Source organism: Thermobia domestica, chromosome 2 (genome assembly GCF_964235325.1).
Source record: "Thermobia domestica chromosome 2, izTheDome1.hap1.1, whole genome shotgun sequence".
Lineage (NCBI taxonomy): Eukaryota > Metazoa > Arthropoda > Insecta > Zygentoma > Lepismatidae > Thermobia > Thermobia domestica.
In genome coordinates this window covers 834,352-854,524 of record NC_137455.1, presented here as the reverse complement: position 1 = coordinate 854,524, position 20,173 = coordinate 834,352, and the positions used below count along the sequence as shown (strand labels likewise).

At 35.4% G+C, this 20,173-nt stretch overlaps 1 protein-coding gene across 1 annotated transcript; it reads right to left on the bottom strand.

Moving 5' to 3' along the window:
* Positions 1-556: 556 nt before the first annotated feature.
* On the bottom strand, positions 557-16,805 carry strat (RAB interacting factor STRAT). The gene is made up of 3 exons (XM_081738096.1): positions 16,651-16,805; positions 6,919-7,093; positions 557-1,058 (listed from the first exon to the last, which is right to left on the bottom strand). Exons 2-3 carry the CDS (start codon positions 7,072-7,074, stop codon positions 825-827), a joined length of 390 nt encoding a protein of 129 aa, XP_081594222.1. The 5' UTR covers positions 7,075-7,093; positions 16,651-16,805; the 3' UTR covers positions 557-824.
* Between the last annotated feature and the right edge of the window lie 3,368 nt (positions 16,806-20,173).

Genomic DNA, 20,173 nt, shown 5'->3' with positions numbered 1-20,173 from the left:
TGGCACCGAAACGAAAGGAGGTCGTGGGTGTTAAGAAATTTTGTGAAAAGTTATCATAAGAAACGATAAGTCTGCTTATTTAAAAATTTGTTTTACTTATTACCCGAATTATCTGGATTTTCGATTTTCTAGATTGTCTTTGGTCCCAGTTTGACCAGATAAACGAGGTAACTAACTTTCTTAGCTCTTATCAATGTGCATACAAAAGTTCACGATCATATATTAAGAAACTATTATTTTCCACTAAAAAAAAAACTCCAATCCGATGATGAAAATTTATAGCAGGATGCAATAAGCAATTTCGAAGGTGAAGGTTAAAATATACACACATCTGATAAAATCAAATGCATAAGGAGTCCTGAATTCTTTCTTCATTGGAATTTTGGTACTGTTGGAGTTCTATTACGCGATTCAATTAAAATCACTCAAACGGTTGGTCACGAAGAGCTGAGCGATATGCAAAAATTTCACATAACGAGCTTATTTTCTTTTTCACTTTTCAGAAAAAAGAAGCATAAAGCAGCTAACCCTGATTTACAACAGTTAGAAAAAAAAATAAATCAAAAACAATTTTATTTGTCATAGAACTTTTACGTTAAGTCTTATTAAATTTAATTACAATATTAGAATACATTTTAGTAAATGTCTGCAATGTAGTGTAAAAATACAATATCCCAAAAGCAAGGAGAGAAAATGAAAGAATAGTCGGTGTTGAAATGTTGGTAACTTCTTCCGCACCTTCTTCAACTTTCAACGCATTATTCTGTTGCAATGTGAAAGGCTCCACTATTACAGTATTTCTCCCATACGCACAAACCTAAACACTATTCATATTTGACCCTGCTGAGAGCAACATAGCTCTTCTTGGTGGTCATGTCAAACCACCCAATAGGTCCTATTTCACAGTCAGCACACGTCAAGTACTTAATTCTGCCCACAGTGTTTGAGAAGCCAACATTTTCAAACAGATACATGTCCTCCACCAACCAATAGTCCTCCAACAGCTCACTCTTCTCATCCGCGTTTTCACTCTTCCTCTTCATGTGCGGCAACTGGAACTGGAAAACAAAAGGCATTAGAACATGTTCATATTATAACGCTAGCATCATTCCATAATACGTAAGGCCCCTTGGCCCAAATCTTATCCATTAAAATTATATGGGTGCATGAGAGGATGATTCAAATTAACAAAAAATTGGCTACTTACCAATGAATCCTCCCTTGGGAAGTCTAAATATTTTGAATACGTTTCGGAACGCCAGCTGATTCCGTCTTCAGTGGCAAGATAACAAGGATAAGAACGGATAGGAGATAAAAGAGTAAAACAAGGGTTACGTACCACTAAATAAATGTAACCTAAAGAATGAATTCTGAAATATCATGAGCAGAGCAAAGCACAAAAGAGTGAACTGGATCGAAGGAAGCGCGGTGTCTATGTTACGTCCCTATTGCCAGATTCAAAATATACATCAAAGGTAAGTAACCAAATTCTATCAATGTTGCCAGTATCCAGATTTAAAGTAGGTTTATATTTATGAATAAAGAATGATTCTTTAATCTCCCGTTGTTTCTTTGTTTTTACTTAATGTGTATGTGGTTTTATATGAAGCGCCAATCGCGCTTTCTTTAATTCAATTCACTCTTGCGCTTTGCTCTGCTCGTGACATTTCAGTATCCATTCTTTACGTGATATTTATTTAGTGGTACAGTATGTGTTCCTTTTATCTCGTATCCGTGTTTATCCTTGTTATCTTGTCACTGAAGACGGAACCAGCTTGTCGTTTCGAAACGTATGGAAAATATTTAGACTTCCCACGGAAGAATTCATTGGTAAGTAGCCAACTTTTTGTTAACCTGTTAAATCCAGTTCAGTTTAAAACATCACAATTCCTTGAAGAAACATGATTATTACCAGAATAAAGCAGTATGATGAAATACGTATGAAATCACTGACTGGGTTAAAGAGCTTTAAGAAAATTGTTCGTGTTTGGATTAATTCAGTTTTGAAGTGAAAGAAATTGTTGTATTTTGTACATGGAATTGTTGTATTTTATAAGCTGATAGTTTAGGGATTACAAAATGTAAATAAAAAAATCAGAAAATTTGTATATAATCACGAATACGACTGTATGTGCTTAAATGAAATGACTGTTATCTGGGTTCAATTTTGAAGACATTTTAAATCGTGATTAACGAATTTCAATGCTGAAGCTTCTCATGATAGATATCCCGAATTAAAATAACAACAACAATAATAACAATGTGAGGACTGACAGGCCTCACATGATATTTAACAATTATCTTCTCATTTGAGAACAAGAAAACCGCCAAAACTTCAGAACTGTACAAGACATCATACCATACAGTAGAATACATTATTATTAGAGTGAACTTTCATTAAAAGAAAATTTTTGTAGACTTCTGTGATCGTGCTTATAATTATCTCACGCAAGTTCAGCTAGAAATAATTGTTAAGATTTGTTTATTTTTATTTATTTATTTGTTGTAAAAAGATGTCAAATACCAGTCTCATCAATTTGAACATGAAAAGGGGTTCGAATAGTAATGTGTGACATCTTCCAGATGTACAGGTCTTAACACACATGAAGTTTTTGACAAGGTTAATCTCTTATTGGATAATACTGAAAGAGAATTCACAATTGATGACAACTGGCGAAAGAAAGTGACTCTACTTGCAGAGAACATAGGCTGCATCTGATGTCTTGTTATATGTGGAAGAGATCGCATAATATGATGCAGATGAGACGTTGCTTAGCATTTAAAGGTGTGATGTTAGCGTCAGTATTAATGCACAACTATGTAAGATTACGTCACAAGATGTTTAAATAATGGGACTGAGACGATTTAGAATTTTGAATTAACCCTTAACCCCCGACATCAGAATTTTTCACGTAAACTCCGACGTGGAGTCCCACGGATTCCGAAATATAATCTATATATTTTTGTACGTAAAAATTACTGTTCTTAAAAATTTTATTTCCTTTGCTTATTTTTTAACGCTTTATGTATATTATAATGTAGTATTACATAACTGAGATAAAAAAATAAAGGGTACACACTACATCAAAGGATCAACAAGGTTAACAATATGACCATATTACATTGGTCGCATTTTTCATACTTACAGAGTCTATTTACCGTTTCTAATACAAAATGCTGTCTTTTTGTTGTTAGAAAAGGAGATCAGAATACACTGAAACCACAGCATCTTTAACAAACACAATAGTTTATAAACCTGCAGAACACAAACATCACTAATGTTTTTGCACTCTACTCCTTGTCCGTTTCATCCGTAATAAAGTTCACCAATAGCACATTTAGCTTTATCAAACGAACTGTCACTGTCATTTTCTGATATCTTCGACTCTCTTTCATGGTCACTTTGACTGACGGTCTTTTCATCATCTATATCCGAAAACAATACATAAGACAAATCCCTACCCACATCGTTCATTATTACTGTGATTTCCTCTGCAAATTTTGCTTCAGAAGCCTTAACTGTGGACGGTAGAGACATTTTCGAAGTGGATTGTGACCAAACAATTCAATTTCGACAGATATAATAATTTAAATCCACCTCCGCTGGAAACAGTAAATCAGGTATGGCACGGAAACGCTGCCACTTCCGAGTCCATAAAACCCGTCATGGAGTCCCACAGACTCCGCGCAAACGTTCGAGCAGCACTGAAATAAATTTTCAGCACGCCCGCTGCAGAACAGCAATCAAACTCAACTCACTAGAAGGTACTGAGAAGGGCGTGGAGCTACACAAAAAATAAAAGGACATATATAGGTATTACATTACTCCCATGTCGGAGTTAAGGGTTAATTAAGGGAGCCAAATGTTCGAAAGACAAGTATCTCTGCCTGTCCTTAATTAAATTAGATGTAAGGTACAATTCATGCAAAAGACTGACGTTTTCCTTTCTTTTCCATAAAATAGAAAGCTTTAGTTATATAATTATAGAATTGAATTCCGGAGAAAATGTTAGGTAATAAAAAGATCTCTCTGCAGTACACAGGAGACCAAACGTTAAGGTGGATCACTACCCGGAAGTCAGTATAAGCATTAGTTTATTGTCTTAACCAACGCGTAAAGAAGTGGTACATATTATAAGTATTACACTATAAAATAGTTATGCGTCAGCTACAACATGAGATACTATTTTCTGTGCTTATGTATTCTGTTAGCTAAAAAAGTAAAATATAAGAGGAAAATTTGATCAGTTTTCAGATGAGTACGCAAGATGGAGTTTGCTGTTAGATTTTGCTACTCCTGTGCTCAGTTTTACGAAATTTTTACTTACAAGCATAAATTGTTTTACAAGTAGTTGTCTCATTACGGAACATGAATATTATATTACCGTTTTTCGTGTTATGTTTAACCTTTTATCCAAATATTATTTTGTGTTTACGGAAATAGTTTTAGCGGCTGAATCTCATGCTTACCCAGGACGCCATAATGCTTCGTTGCCAAACTTACATGCGTACTGTTGCAGTCACAGTAGTAGGGCAATTCCTTGTTAGCGTTTGAAGTCCAGAGGCAGAACCTGTGAACTGTGACAAAACTATTACAAATAATAAAAGTGGAAAATGGGGAAACGGAAGGAATCATACACAAAAAAGAGGAATCCAACTCAAAGTAAAAGATCGAAGAGAAAGGGAGAATAATTCGAAGAAACAGCTAAGCGCTTTCCAATTTTTAACTGTTTGTTTCCACGTAAATATTATACGCACGTGTAATACTAAGATAGTTTATTTTGACGATCATTTTGAACGTTAAATATGTAATATGTGTTCTTTCTTTTTCTTCTTTTCTTTTCTTTCTTTCTTTCTTTATTTTTTCTGAAACTCATTTTGGTTAGGCAAAATATTATATCTTCTTGAATATAATTTATATATGTTTTTGAGCTTTCATACATCCCCATTAGTGTCTGAACCCGTTAGTGGAAAATGGTAATTAATTCCACTTACTAGGGAAGGTCGTGGGGTTTACTCTGACTTCATTTTGATACTATGCTCAGTCGATTCCTTTTTACATATGAAACAATTAGGCAACCGGAGAAATCCTCGATCGCAAGCTTCTTCGAATTATAGACGTTAAAATTTCAAAATTGAACAGATTTTGAAAACGGTTTGAAGAAACCATTTTTTAAGATACACGCTTCATTTTTGGTACTGGGGTGTTTTCTTGGGTACTCGACGGAATGGTAAGGTCAAAACGTACGCATTTTGCAAGATAAGGGAACTTATTGGGGAAGGGATGAAGGGTAATGGCGTCTTACAACTTGCAAATTGCATCCTATTGCTATGGACTCCTAAGTGACAGCGCTTTAATATATAAAAAGGAAAAATACAGCTTACATCAAGAGACATTGTCTTGTTGTCCACCCACACTCTCGTTTTCTCGAATCAGGATCTGCATCTGAATGTGAATGCTCTCTTTGTCTCTGGATCACCTTTTCATATTGAATAATTTACATTAGTTTGAACCCTGAGATTCTCTACAATTACTTTGTTTTTCTTTTCGTTTTCTTCTAATGACTCACAATGACACAAGAGAATTCAGTTCTGTTGTTCTTATGAACAATCACGTGCGAAATTTATATAAAAGTACAATTTCGTTGTAAATACAATGGATACTGAATTACTGAACATGTCTATACGCATATTTACTATAAAGCTTAAGTACTATTGGAGGATCAACAGGTTTCGCACGCAAGTAACGACTAACCTTGTAGGTATCAGCAGATATGGACGCTGGACATATAGTCCACGAATTTTAAAGAAGTTTTCTTAAATGAAGAAAGGTAATTCCCCGTATAGAGAACTGAAAAGAGTATTCCAATATGTCAATTCCTCCTGCAGTTATTCACAAAAGGACATGTAGGATGTGAATATTTTCTTTGGTGGTAATTGCACAGTAGCTTTAAAATATTCTAATTATAATTTCTCAGTATAAATTTTCACGAATATCACACATTAGCTGTATCTTACCCTCCTTTATTTTTCTACTGTTTATAATTTTCAGAATGTTCCTGACTATGAAATACTGGATAATGCTTATTTTGATATTTTGTAAGTGTCATCACCACCAACAGAGCACTTATTTGTTTCTAATCAAATGGTCGTTCTAGGTATTCAACACTTCGATGCCCCTTCCTTCTTTAGTAGCCTTTTCAAGTTCAATGAGAGAGACAACTCATTCTCAAGTCGAGATACCCAAATATGCCTAGAACGTGCGCAGAATATGAACTTCTAGAAACAGGAAAATTAAGAGGATTGATATGAAAATCCATTTCAAACAATTTACAAAGAAAAAACAAATATAATACAAAGAAACACCGCTTAAACGTTGTTTTGATAATTGACTGAATTGACAGAATCTATTACGAAAGTTTCAACTCGTTATAAAATAATTTATATAAACATTTTTCTCTCTCAAAGTTGGCGCGTAACCTAGGCATCTGCTTATGCATGTGGCTCTCATCAGAACTCTCAACTTTGACATACATACATTCACAGTGAATTCTTCATTTTGTCCCATTTGTATGTCAAGCACCAAAAGGACATTTCAACGAACAAAGTAATTTCAGTCGTAAATTATATATATCTTTATCCATGATCCCAGTTACGTTTTCAGGACATTCACGATTTATTTATGTTAGATCGAAGAATATAATAGACTACTGACTCATTAAAAAAAATCTACTGGACCACATACAAACAATAACAGCAGCACATTTGAACTGTTCAATGACTAAGAAGATATTGCACATACGGTAAAGCACACTGATTAATTAATGTAATTTTATGGAAGACAAGCCCCCACTGGGAATCGAGATCAGAACAACGCACACCAACAATATGGGAAAATACACTGAGAGCTAGACGTACCTCTATCTGCTGATATATGCCGACGCCTGGATTTAGGATTCTGGACGGGCATCTTTGACATTTGAGAGGGTTTCCATTCTTCCCATCTTCCACGACGCCCTTCACGTCAACAGTCTTCCTCTCAACTGCTGACGTCACTGACACCTCAGAGGACATTGTGGGAGATCACTTCCACCTGCATAACATACAGTATATTCTTATTAGATGAATGATGACAAAGCATAAACTGGTTAAAATTTTTGCTTCCGTAAGTTCTACTGAATTTTCACATATGAAGACGAAAAATAACTTACCTCAATTTCACTGTTTTTACAACAACTATAGTTAATTGCCTTAGCTTATTATAATCAAGCACCTTAAACGACGCACCAAACCTTATCCCGGTTGCAAGAATATTTCTTTATTTCCCTCAACATAAAAGAAGAAAGAACAAAACATGCTTTACATGTATCTCTATTTCTTGAACAAAAGATTTATTCTATACGAAGCTAGTCTAATATAATCATTATGCCATCGTAAGGAGCCAAGAAGAAGTTGTCAAAACGCGATGTGTTAGTTCGACGTAGAATACAGTATTACAATTTGAGATCACAATGTTTTAGCACCCCCTGTTTATTTCAGATGGAATGGAACACAAACAAAAATATGATAAAATTTATGGGTCTGCATACGGTAAGTAAGACCGTAAGTTAAATATTCAGCTTCTTGCAGCCACTCACGATTACCCGTGTGTTCGTCTGCCGGACCATTAGGCGTCCACTGTCATGGATTGTCCACATGTGATTAAAAATGTATGCACCCGAATGCAACGAAATCCGGTGCGGAACCAAGATTCATGGCGAAAGAAATGAGACTCCACCCACGATGCATGTTCCGACTACAGCGTGTGGATCTTCGGGTTCCCTCCTACAAATGCCACAACAGACATTTCCTACGTCTGCAGCGAATGAATTTGGTGATTGACCAACATCATGGATGATACATTAATGGGAATCAAGTTCATAAGCAAGGTACAAGGATCTTGCTGGTTCCAGTTATATCTAAGGTTTTTGAGATTGTTTTGAATGAACAGATTGTTGACTATTTTGAACATAATAATTTATTTAGTAATTCTCAATTTGGCTATAGATCCGGAATAGGTACTGTTAAGGCTGTTGCCTCATTTTTGGTAAATTGTATTTCTGGGTTGGACAGTTAAAACTTTGTTCACGTTAAACTCTATAATCTATCAAAAGCATTTGATACTGTGTCTCATGATATTTTGTTACAAAAACTAGAATTCTATGGTTTTGACAATGCAACTCTGTCACTTCTTCATTCGTATTTAAATGGACGATATCAAAGAGTTGTTTATGAAGGGAAAGAGTGTCACCTGTTGCGTGTTAGACACGGAGTACCTCAGGGATTTATTCTTGGTCTGATTCTTTTTATTATTTATATTAATGACCTTCCATACAAAATCGCTTCACCCTTCGTTAATAGTTATTTATTTGTTGATGATCTCAATATTTGCGTTAACTCGCGACAAAAAGACTCAGTTCAGTCTACATTAGACATTACCTCAGATATTATTAAAGACTGCTGTACTTCCAACTTGCTTTGCATTAACTGATAAGATTAAGGATTTGGTGCTTACCTATAATAACAAATTCGAATGCAGAACTTAAAAATTATTCCGCTCCTTTTTTGGGGTTTTTAATTGATAATCACTTGAATTGAGACGACAATATCCTTAAAGTGAAATCTATAGCTAGTAAAGGAGTTTATCTAATACGTAGATTAAGATTGTGCGTAAGTTTAAAGGTACTTAAAACTATTTATTATGTGCAAATTCACAGTCATTTAAGTTACGGAACGATACTTTGGGGTCATCAGTCCTCCATCAAAAGCCTATTGAAAATACAAAAGATATATGTAAGATTGATACTCGGTCTCCCTAGTCGTGCACACTGTAGGCTAAGCTTCGTTAAATTAGGAATTATGACAGTACCTGCAATTTTCATATACCAATGTTTGCTTTATATCAAAGAAAGTAATCATACTTACAACGAATTAGGGTACTATTATACTTATCAAACTAGAAACAGGAACCGTTTAGGATTATTTAGATGTGAATATAGTAAGACACAAAAGACCTTTTACTATATGTCAGTTAAATTTTACAAATTCCTTCCTATATTTTTAAGAGAACTTTCATTTCTGGCTTTTAAAAAACAAGTACAGAAATTACTTATTAATAATTGTATATATAGTGTTTAAGAATTTTTTGAACTCAAAATTGATAGTTAAAACATTTTCGTCTGTTACATAGTGATCTTTGTTTATATTATGGTTTGTTATACTGTACAGGGTGACCGCGTAACTATGTTACAAAATGTAAGGGATGATTCCTGACACGGAAACAAGAGAAAAAGTTCAAATAAACTTTTGTCCAACGTACATAATTTCGGAGCTACAAGGTGCCGAAAGCGTGGGAAAATGACATTCAAAGCTCTATAGCTCGATTATGGTGAATGATAGAGCTAATGCGGCATGGTGACGTCAAAGACACCGAAGCTGCTGTATTCAAAAATGCTTAGGTCGAGATCGTGCAATTCGTGCACAAGGGATTTCCCAAAGGAGCGTAGGGATTTCCGGATAATCTGATGGTTCGAAAGATGGTTCGAAAACGATACGGATGAATAGCTGTCCCAACTGCTAGCAATAATGCGTCTGTACTAAGTCGATATCTCACACAAGCACGACATGGCGAACAGTTTTATACGTGCCATGTGTGGTTGCATAACGCGCACTAAATAAGAGTGGGAAACATGAAAGGAAAATGTGAATAATTTGGTACAAATGGTAAATACATGATATTACGCTGTCCTATCATTGGACAAACGCTTTTAATAAAAGGTAATAGTCATAAAACGCACTAAAATGTTGTAAAAGGATCACACTATTAAAGTCTTTCTTCCATGTAGTTTTGTCATTGAAAACAAATAAACAAAACTGAGCGAAACAACCATAATGCAAAAGAGCTTGTTTCCTAAAAACAAAACTCACAAGAATGGGAATAATGTCTTCAATCAACATTTTACAGCAGGACTGAATGCAGCCAAGAACATCATCAATTACCTGTAAACGAGACAAATCTCCCAATTATCCTACAATAGGTGATGGACATGGCGTCCCTCTACTTCAACACAGGCGTTACAGCGTCGCAGTAAGTTCTGACGCATCCGCTGTAACAACCCAGGATCTGTTCTTATAGTATCACAGGCAGCGAGTATTCGTGCTAATAGTTCTTCTGCGTTGTCTATAGGCGTTTCATAGACAAGTGTTTTGACATGACCCCACAAGAAAAAATCAAGTGGAGTCAAACCTGGGGAATGTACAGGAAAATTACAAGGACCACCTCTTCCAATCCATCTGTCACGAAACGTTTGATTCAAATACTCTCGAACACTAGCTGAAAAGTGGGCTGGGGCGCCATCATGCTGAAACCACATCCGTTGACGAACACCGGGAGGGACATCCTTTAATAACTTTGGAAGTATGTCTCGCTGGAATCTCGTATACACTGGTGCAGTTAATCGTGGTGGTAGTTAATATGGACCTATTATCTGATCACTGATCATATGGCGAATCGGTCTTGGTGGCCCCTTTCCACAATTGCATAAGGATTTTCGTCTGCCCATACATGACTATTGTGACTATTAAATATCCCGTCTTTCGTAAAACAAGCTTAGTCAGTGAAAAGCACGTAGGAAGCAAACTGCGGATCAATTACAGAGCGTTGGAGAAACCACACAAAACCGAACGCGAGGTTGGAAGTCAGTTGGACGTAAGGCCTGAAACCTCTCCGGATGATAGGGGTGTAACTGTTGCTCGTGTACTACTTTCCAAACAGTATCTTGTGCTACTCCCCTTTCACGTGCTACTTTCCGAGTACTTACTGTTGGGTCTTGGGCGAAACGATCAAGCACTTGTTCTTCAAAGTCCGGAGTCCTTGTGGTTCTTCGTCTTCCTTGGTCGTAGTATTGAGGTTGTAAATTCCCCGTGTCTCGTAAGCGTTGAAAAAGTCTGGCAAACATAGTATGGGCTGGATGTCTTCTTTGTGGATACTTCAGTCGATATAACCTATCAGCTTCTCGACTGTTGTCATTTGCTTGACCGTATACAAATATCATGTCCGCAAGTTCTGCTATCGAATATTCCATTTGATCTCACATTCGAACAAGCAAAGCACAAACTGCACTAAGGAACTCGTACGCTACGAACAAACCACATGAAGAATGACCTTCCACAACGCCTTCTAGTAGGGTTGTCTTATACTTTCCTTACCTTCGAATGTTTTCTACGACAGAAGGAAGAACAAATGCTTGTGATCGAACCTGCAAACTGTGGCGTACTTCAGGTGATAACACCGTCTGTGAAAACAAAATATCTTCTTAACGATAACAATATGACGACATGTTAAGCATTCTAGACAAAATCTCGAAATCAGTCCTGCAAAACAGCGGAAGCAGCGACTAAAACAAACATCCTGATACATTGTTTTTCCTTGTTCTTTTTCAAAGTTCGGGTGACGCACATTACGGCTAATGATAAGAAACGGATATTTTACTGTTGTTCTCTGGCAGTGGTCCAATTAACATGGGATGGCGGAAAAATCCCACTCTCGTAAAAAGTATCCTCGGCTCGTATCATCAAATAAAATAAGATTTCTGCCTGGAAGAAAGGGAAACCCCATATCCCCCAGTTTTTCCCCTTAGTTTTACTTGCTTTCAATGACAAAACTACATGGAAGAAAGACTTTAATAGTGTGATCCTTTTACAACATTTTAGTGCGTTTTATGACTATTACCTTTTATTAAAAGCGTTTCTCCAATGATAGGACAGCGTAATATCATGTGTTTACCATTTGTACCAAATTATTCACATTTTTCTTTCATGTTTCCCACTCTTATTTAGTGCGCGTTATACAACCACACATGGCACGTATAAAACTATTCGCCATGTCATACTTGTGTGAGACATCGACTTAGTACAGACGCATTATTGCTAGCAGTTGGGACAGCTATTCATCCGTATCGTTTTCGAACCATCTTTCGAACCATCAGATTATCCGGAAATCCCTACGCTCCTTTGGGAAATCCCTTGTGCACAAATTGCACGATCTCGACCTAAGCATTTTTGAATACAGCAGCTTCGGTGTCTTTGACGTTACCATGCCGCATTAGCTCTATCATTCACCATAATCGAGCTATAGAGCTTTGAATGTCATTTTCCCACGCTTTCGGCACCTTGTAGCTCCGAAATTATGTACGTTGGACAAAAGTTTATTTGAACTTTTTCTCTTGTTTCCGTGTCAGGAATAATCCCTTAAATTTTGTAACTGACAAAAACCATGGTTTTTATTGAGATTTTTTTTTTTTTTGTTTAAACCAGGTGCTTTTGGTTTAAATAATTTACTCTATGTATTCATATCATATATGGACAGAAATAAGTATGTTTCGCCTTGGTGTTATTATGCAACAACCGGGTTATGCCGGAAGGGGTCACATAAGCTTAAAGCAGAATCCAAACCGCTTCTCGACTTATATTCGAGAGAAACTGTCCTTCATTTGAACTCCGAACCAGGACTAATTGGCCACAAATGCGATACATCTGCCGACTCACTCACGAAGGACTCCTGATAAACATAAGTTGTACTGATCTTTACGAAGGCCTACTTGTTAATATAATTGTGAAGAGTCATTTCAGAAGGACAAAAAGATAACAGTTGCAGAAGTGAAACCATTATACAGAATTACAAATGGACAATTTCAAAGTACTACTGAGTACAGAAGAACTAATGGAATCCAAGTTAGTTAACAACGACTTTTATTAGTCCAAGTTAAAGAAATACAACGACTTAATTTGCATATCAATGAATAAAGAATAAAGATACGAATTATTTGAGCCCACTTTGGTTCTGACCCATTTATACATAAATAGATACCAAAGATACTTTTCATTTCACTAAACGCCTCTTGTGGGGTTTGTATGACCCAGGGTTTGCCCAAGTAGGCCCAGCCCGAAAAAACCCAGCGGACCCACCTGAAAAAAAACACCTGGGTTTTTGACATTTCTGTTAGTATATTGTTGGTACAACTAAGGTGATCACATTGAAAGTAATATTTATCAGATTTTGAACTTACTTTGGGTGAATTATATGCTTTCATGTTAAGGTAGTCAACAACATTCAACATAAGACCTTTATAAAGTTCTGGATGCACTGAATGAATGAATTTAAAAAACTCAGCTTGAGATAATTATAGAACAAATTAATGTGTAGATTATGCTTACAACCTATTTGAAGTAAAATAAGCACTTTTGTATTTTAGAAAATACTTTCCGTGAATAGTGTACTTCCTGACTCGGCGCCGCCGAGGGAGGTTATCCCTCATACGAGGGAGGTTTAAGATCATAGGTGCCGGTACTAACAGTAAATATGTAAATCCTATTAGTATTATTCCTTACCTTTCACGGTAACAAAAATATTCAGTAAAATTTGGTTTTCCAACAACAGTTCAGTTTAGTCATTTGTTGCTACCCTTCAAATAAGCATTCTGTAGAATCAACACCAGCAATAGCGTAAAAATTCTTGTCAAAAGTAAGAAGCTTAATACTCGGATCTCCCATGATTACGTAACGCTTACTATTTTAAGTGCTGAATTCAAACTTCAGTATTAATGGAGGTTTCGATGTACAGTAAAACAAGCTGCATTTTCAAGGAAAACCCGTCGTGAAAGAAGTGTTCGGGAAATTCCCGCAATTGAACCCACAAGGCATCGAAAGTGAACTTCAACAATAAAACTATTTATTTTACGCTGGAAGATATTTAATTTCATTTATGACATTTTGAAACATTTACTTTAATAAAATATGAATTATAGGCCTATCTTTGTTAATTGTTTTAAATTAATTTTCAGGAAAGAACCGTCTTGCAACAAGTGCTCGGAAAATTTCCGTAATTTAACGCACAAAGCATCGAAAGTGAACTTCAACAATAAAACCATTTATTTTACGTTGAAAAATATTTATTTCATATAATACATTTTGATGAATTATGTCTTAAATTAATATAGCTATTTGGTATTCATATTTGGCGAACGTCACCGGTTCCTAGGATGACTCGATCTACATTTGTCCGTTTGTGTGCTTGTACCATAGAGTGTTCAACTTTTGGTCTTTTAAATTTCAGGATACAAGCTGGAGGATTTCAACTCTAAATTTTTCTGTATAGATTTTTTTCGGCATACCAACGTAAAATTACAAAATGGCGCCCTTTCTTTCTTTTTCAAAGCAGCGGATATCCACGCTACAAAGGGCAGTTTTCGGTCTTTCAAGTTAAAATTTTCAAAGTAGAAGCACGAGAGATTAAATTAGCTGTATAATATTTTGGCGGCAGAAAATTTTAAAATGGCGGCCATTATTCAAAATAGCGGGGATCGATGTTACAGGGTGCAATTTTCGGACTGTTTTAAGTTGAAATTTTGAGGGTAGAAGCACAAGACATTCTACATTTGCTGTATATATTTTTTCGGCTATCCAATATAAATTTCAAATGGCGGCCATTTTTTCAAAACAGCACTGAATAGAAAATTGTTGCAAGTTGTGACAAGGACAATCTTGAAATGTAAATCATATTTTAACATTTTTACCCCAAAGACATTGAAATATTTCGAAAAAACCCAATTAAACCCGAAAAAACCCACATGGGCCCAGGTGGTTTGGGTTTTTTCAAACCCTGGTATGACCCACAAACACACACACAAAAGTACGGTATTTCGTTGTACACACACACACACACAAAAGTACGGTATTTCGTTGTATTTTATCAATAGTAAACATTATTGAAACGAAACAATATTTAGATTTTTCTTTGATTGCACTTACATAACAATAATGATAAACTATAAAATAAAAAAGCTGCTTTTGTGGTATAATCTTTATGAGTAATGAATGGGGGATTTAGGACTGAATATAATAATAATAATATACGGGAGTGAAACGTGATAACCCACAAAAGTGTGTTCATCAAGATTTTACAAACACTTACACTTTTAAGAACAATTTTTGTTTTTTGGTTTAAACCAGCCAAACCTTTATGTAACACTAAAATTTTGAATTTCTATCTATTTCTGACGATCGTAATACATCTGATGTTCTTAGATGTTTCCGCAATAAAATATATTATTATTATTATTATTAATTATATACATGCAGATCAAATTTAGGCACACTACGCGATATAATCGTTGAAAAATTATAATTATTTCACCTATTTCCTTCCTATTGTACTCTAAAACATTTGCGCTGGGCGATATGCCAACAAATCACTTAGTACAAATGAAGTCCGACGATGAGAATCGGTATGTTACACAGTAGTCTTTGATATAAACTCATGAATTATAACCCGACTATAGCCTTTGTAATGGTTACACACATCTATCAAATACTGGTCTCATTGTCAAAACTCCTCTGACAGTGGAATTTAGTATCCTACAAATCCTTTTTCATATACACGGACGATACTTGGTATCTCCCTCAAATCCATCGATGGCTCTGAAGCCGGTACAATGACTTATAGCAAGGCGTTGTAAACGACCTCGTTTGGGCATATACCCACCATCGCTCACGCGCGTGTTCCCTACGGATGCACCCCCTTTCTAATGCTTGGGCCCATCTTCTGCGCTCCTGCCTTTACACGGTTACATAGCATTTGTGTTTTAATGGCCATCTAGCTCAAGTTAGTTCGTGTTTTGTATACTGTAGTGTTCATGCCATACTTTCACATTGTATTTATATCCATAACTACATCACAGTTACAATTAACAAACTCTAATCATTACCAAGTGAGCCAGAGTCACTACCAAGTGATTTAGGGGAGAAACTAAATAATACTCCAATAATATTTCATATAAATTTACTCATTTGGGTTAAGTGCCGTATCGACGGACCAATTTTAGGAACTTTGCCGGGTCAATTGCAGAATTTATTCAAGTTTCTGAGGAAGAATGAGTACAGGGCAGGTAAGGGGAAAGTAAAAGTTAAAAAAGTGGTTGTATTCGTTGTTTTTTATGTTAGCGGCACTGTATGTGGAGGCGGGTGGACTATTTCGCGGAGAAGTACACTTGTTTTACTATACGGATCCATAAATTGTAAAATGTACAGAAAAAAATGGCAAGTATTTAATTTGCCTATTTCATGTCAAGAACAGAACCCAACCAACCCCTGCCGGGCTTCTAACCCGTTCCTACTACTACTATTACTACTCTTACTCCTGCTCCTACTAATACTTATACTATGGATTCATATTAAAGTAATACTGCACGCCTAATATAATGTAATCTAACATAACTTAATGTAATACAACAAAATATAACCGAATGCAATACATTTTGATGCTTTTTTTCAGTTTTCAAAGTGGTCCGGCGACACGGCACAAATGTCACTTATTTTAACCGTCGTAAAGCACTTGTCATCAGTCTACACTAGTAACCCTAAACTTGTAAACGTGAAATACAGCCGTGTTACTATTATGTTTTGTTCCTGCAGAAATTTGTTTCTTATAAACAAGTCTTTCTATGCACAGTATTTTATCTTTAAATTTTGCAAATTGTGGTGTGCCTAAAAATGACCCCCATTATTATATATGTATAGCAGAATCGTTCTAAAATATAATAAATATTATCTAACCTTTATTTCATATTACTTATCTGCTGAGTCTTTCTACACCGGCATATTAACTTCAGCTGTGCAAGCAATCCGTTTCAACTATTTTCCTCTTCTTTTTCTTTTATCAAACCATAGATACCAGGTATTTTCTAAAGATTACCTCTGTTTAGTAGACTTTACCAGATAACTGAATTTTCCGACACAGTAAATAAATATTGAAAAAAAAAAAAGGATATCAATATCTCAATATCTCGAACTTAATATGAAAGCTATGTAATGTCATCCCTAGGAACTTCCCTGACGTTACAATAAGGTACAAAATACTAATTTGTTTATACATTAGTTTGCAAACGTTTCTGTATTTTTTAATACCAAAATTACATAAAATACCAAATATCCCTTTCGAATATCATCATCATCTACTGAAATAAGTATCGTTTCATATTCAGATTCTATAACGAATGCGCTTCACTTAGGGTTGATACCGTGGCGATCTTAGCAGGGAGGCCAGGTAGCCACGGGCCTACCCAAAAATTTTGAAAAATATATTAACGCTAAAAGATACAATAAAGAGTAAAAATATTTTCCACTATTTATATTAATGGTAGATAATTATTTAAAAAATAGCATCAATCACTACTGTAAAAGTAATTTCCTACTGTTATTAATCAATCAAATATGTATGTGCAGGTGCGGCGATTAGATGGAGCAAGAAGAGGCAGTTGACCTCACATTTTTGAGGTGACTCCTTAATGCACGGGCGTCTGTGGCTAGGAGCACACGTCCCCCAATATTTTAAAGTACAAAATATTCAATATTTTATTCTAATTTAATTATTTACTAACGATAGAATAACATGTAAATAATAATATTTTTATTTGGAATATAATATTCAGGTTGTGAAACGATTGTAACAAAGCTCTTGATATACCTCAGGGGATCCGTGAAAGCAAGAAGAAGGGTAAAAATGGAGTTGAAGATAATAAACAGGTTAGACTAGGAAGTATCATTTAAATCAATTTCTTTGATGTCCCCCTCAAATTTTGCATGCCAGAGACGCCAGTGCCTTAATGTATATAGTTTATAACAGTATGGATTGGCTTGAAATTTTAAATTAACCCTCGTATCTCCCCAGCGTTAATTCTTAGAAATATAATGCAATCAGCTAACAGTTGGAGAAGAACAATACTCAGGAATTTGTCACCCAAAAGGTACCTCACTTTTCCAGACAGTTTTGCTTCCTCCCGTCAACCCATATATGGTTAAGGATTTTAGCTACTCTCGAGAAAAACGCCCACGCACCAAGTTCTCATGACGATGACAGATCTTTACGTGACAATGTGAAGTCTATCAATAATCGTCGATTGTACAACTTATTCGAACAATCAGTGTTTTAAATGTGATTCCTATTAACTTATGAATCATTTATTATATATTATTAACAATATAATAACGCCAAAACTTAATGTTTTCTACGAACTATATTTTAGTTTTGTCAGTGTATTCTTACGCTCCTAACTGGCAACTATGTGAGGCATGAAGAGAAGCGTGTGTGCAGGGGACTCTTGATTCAGTTTCTCTGCTCACATTTTTCCCAGGATACTTTGAGGCCGGTGACGTCACGTGGAGGTATCGCGGAATTTTTAAACAGAACAAGTGAAATACTGCATAAACAATTATGCTACTGTTTCAAGATTGGCAAAAACCATCTTAATTGCGCAATAGCTCATTATAATAACAGAGGAAGCAATACAAATGAAATAATGTTCCATCGATTCCCTAAAAATGATGAACTTCGAAGAAGATAGATTTCCCGCTGTAAGCAAAAGGACACTTAATATGGATTACGCACGAATATGTTCTGCTCACTTTTAACCATAAGATTATCAAAGGGTTTGAAAAATGAGCTTCTAGGTTTCCCGCAAAAGTAATGTTCAAGATCTGACGCTGTCCCTTCATTAATATTGATACCAAACTGGCATGGGGAAAAATAAACTAGACGCTAGACAAATTGAAAAACAAATGTGTAACAGCAATAATTTATTTTACTTTTATTGACATTTGTTTCTGAGTGCCTGAAACTTAAGGAGTTTATGTACGTAAAGCGAAGTGGAATAGGATACTAACGAGAATATAAATGTATACTATCATATATTCTTTAGTTTAAATAATCTTCTTAAGTTTTTTGAGTATCTGAATCATTATTCTGGCAAAGTGCTCAAAATGCACTTTGAGCAGAACATTCATAGGAACCTATTACAAACAAAATCTAACCTAGTCTAATCTTCTCTAAACGAACCGTACTTATCACGTACAAATTACATTGATTTTATTCCTTCTCCAATGCCACATCGTGTGATAAAATCATTTGTTCTGCTCTAAGTGCACTCTTACCATTATTCTTAGGTAATAGTGGGTAATAGAAGGGCTGACCGACAGAGCAAGTTAAGCCACGAAAACTAAATTCCAAGAAATCGAAGGGTAAAGTGTAGGACAAATAACTGCAAATTTTCCCCTGTGAAGGTGGTTCTTTTATGTATGTATACCACTCTATAGATATCTATGCAACTTGTAATCTGTAATGTATAATGTAAAGTGTGTTGTATTGAGTAATAAACAAATATTAGTAAAGTAAAGGAAATATTTTGCAGTGACGATATCTGGCAGTTTGATTAAGACACACTAAATACAATAGGTTAGGTTAGATTTCTAACCTAACCTAACTTACTCTAAACCAATCAAGTTAAGTTAGGTTCGGTTATGTTAGGGTACATTAGATTTGTAACGTAACCTAACCTATCCTAACACAACCTAATCTAATTTGTTATTACATACCCGGAATCTCTGAATACTTTGAATTATGTTGCTTGTATTTTACTACCTGAAATGCTCTTATGAAAACTATTTGAACTCCTTCCCCTCTTAGAATCCACGTTTCAATGAAAGTGTAATGACAAAAATCTATAATGTTACACCTTCCTCACGCCCAAGGAGGATGAATTTTGATTTAAACGGTATCGGGAGGGTCACTATTCATTTTAGTGACCCCGAAAATTATGGACTGGACACCAATTTCGTTTGTTTTCGATTATTTGTCGTCTCCTTCCTATCTCTTCTCACCCCCGAGACGAAAAATGATAAGATCCTAAGTTAGGCCTGGGTGTATTAAAGTACCAATAATACTTGGTAGTTTAAATTGGTCGAGGAAGAGTTAGCAGTCAATTATTCTTACAATGATTTTTATAGAAAATGATTCTTCTTCCACTTAAAACGGAAATTTTCAAGGAATGGGACATGTTTTTCTTTAAGTTTAATGAAGAGTTTATATACCGAGTTTCATCTTTCTAACTTGATAGGCTCGTGAGATACTGTACTTTAGGCAAAAATTTTGAACCTTTTCTACCCCCTTAGGATTCACCCTTTAATCAAAATAATGTGATAAAAATCTTAGTCAGGTCAACTCATGTACTAAAAATTATAAAAATCGGTCCAAAAGCGTAGGATAAGTTAGCGAGCAAACATTATATTCATTTTTATTTGTATA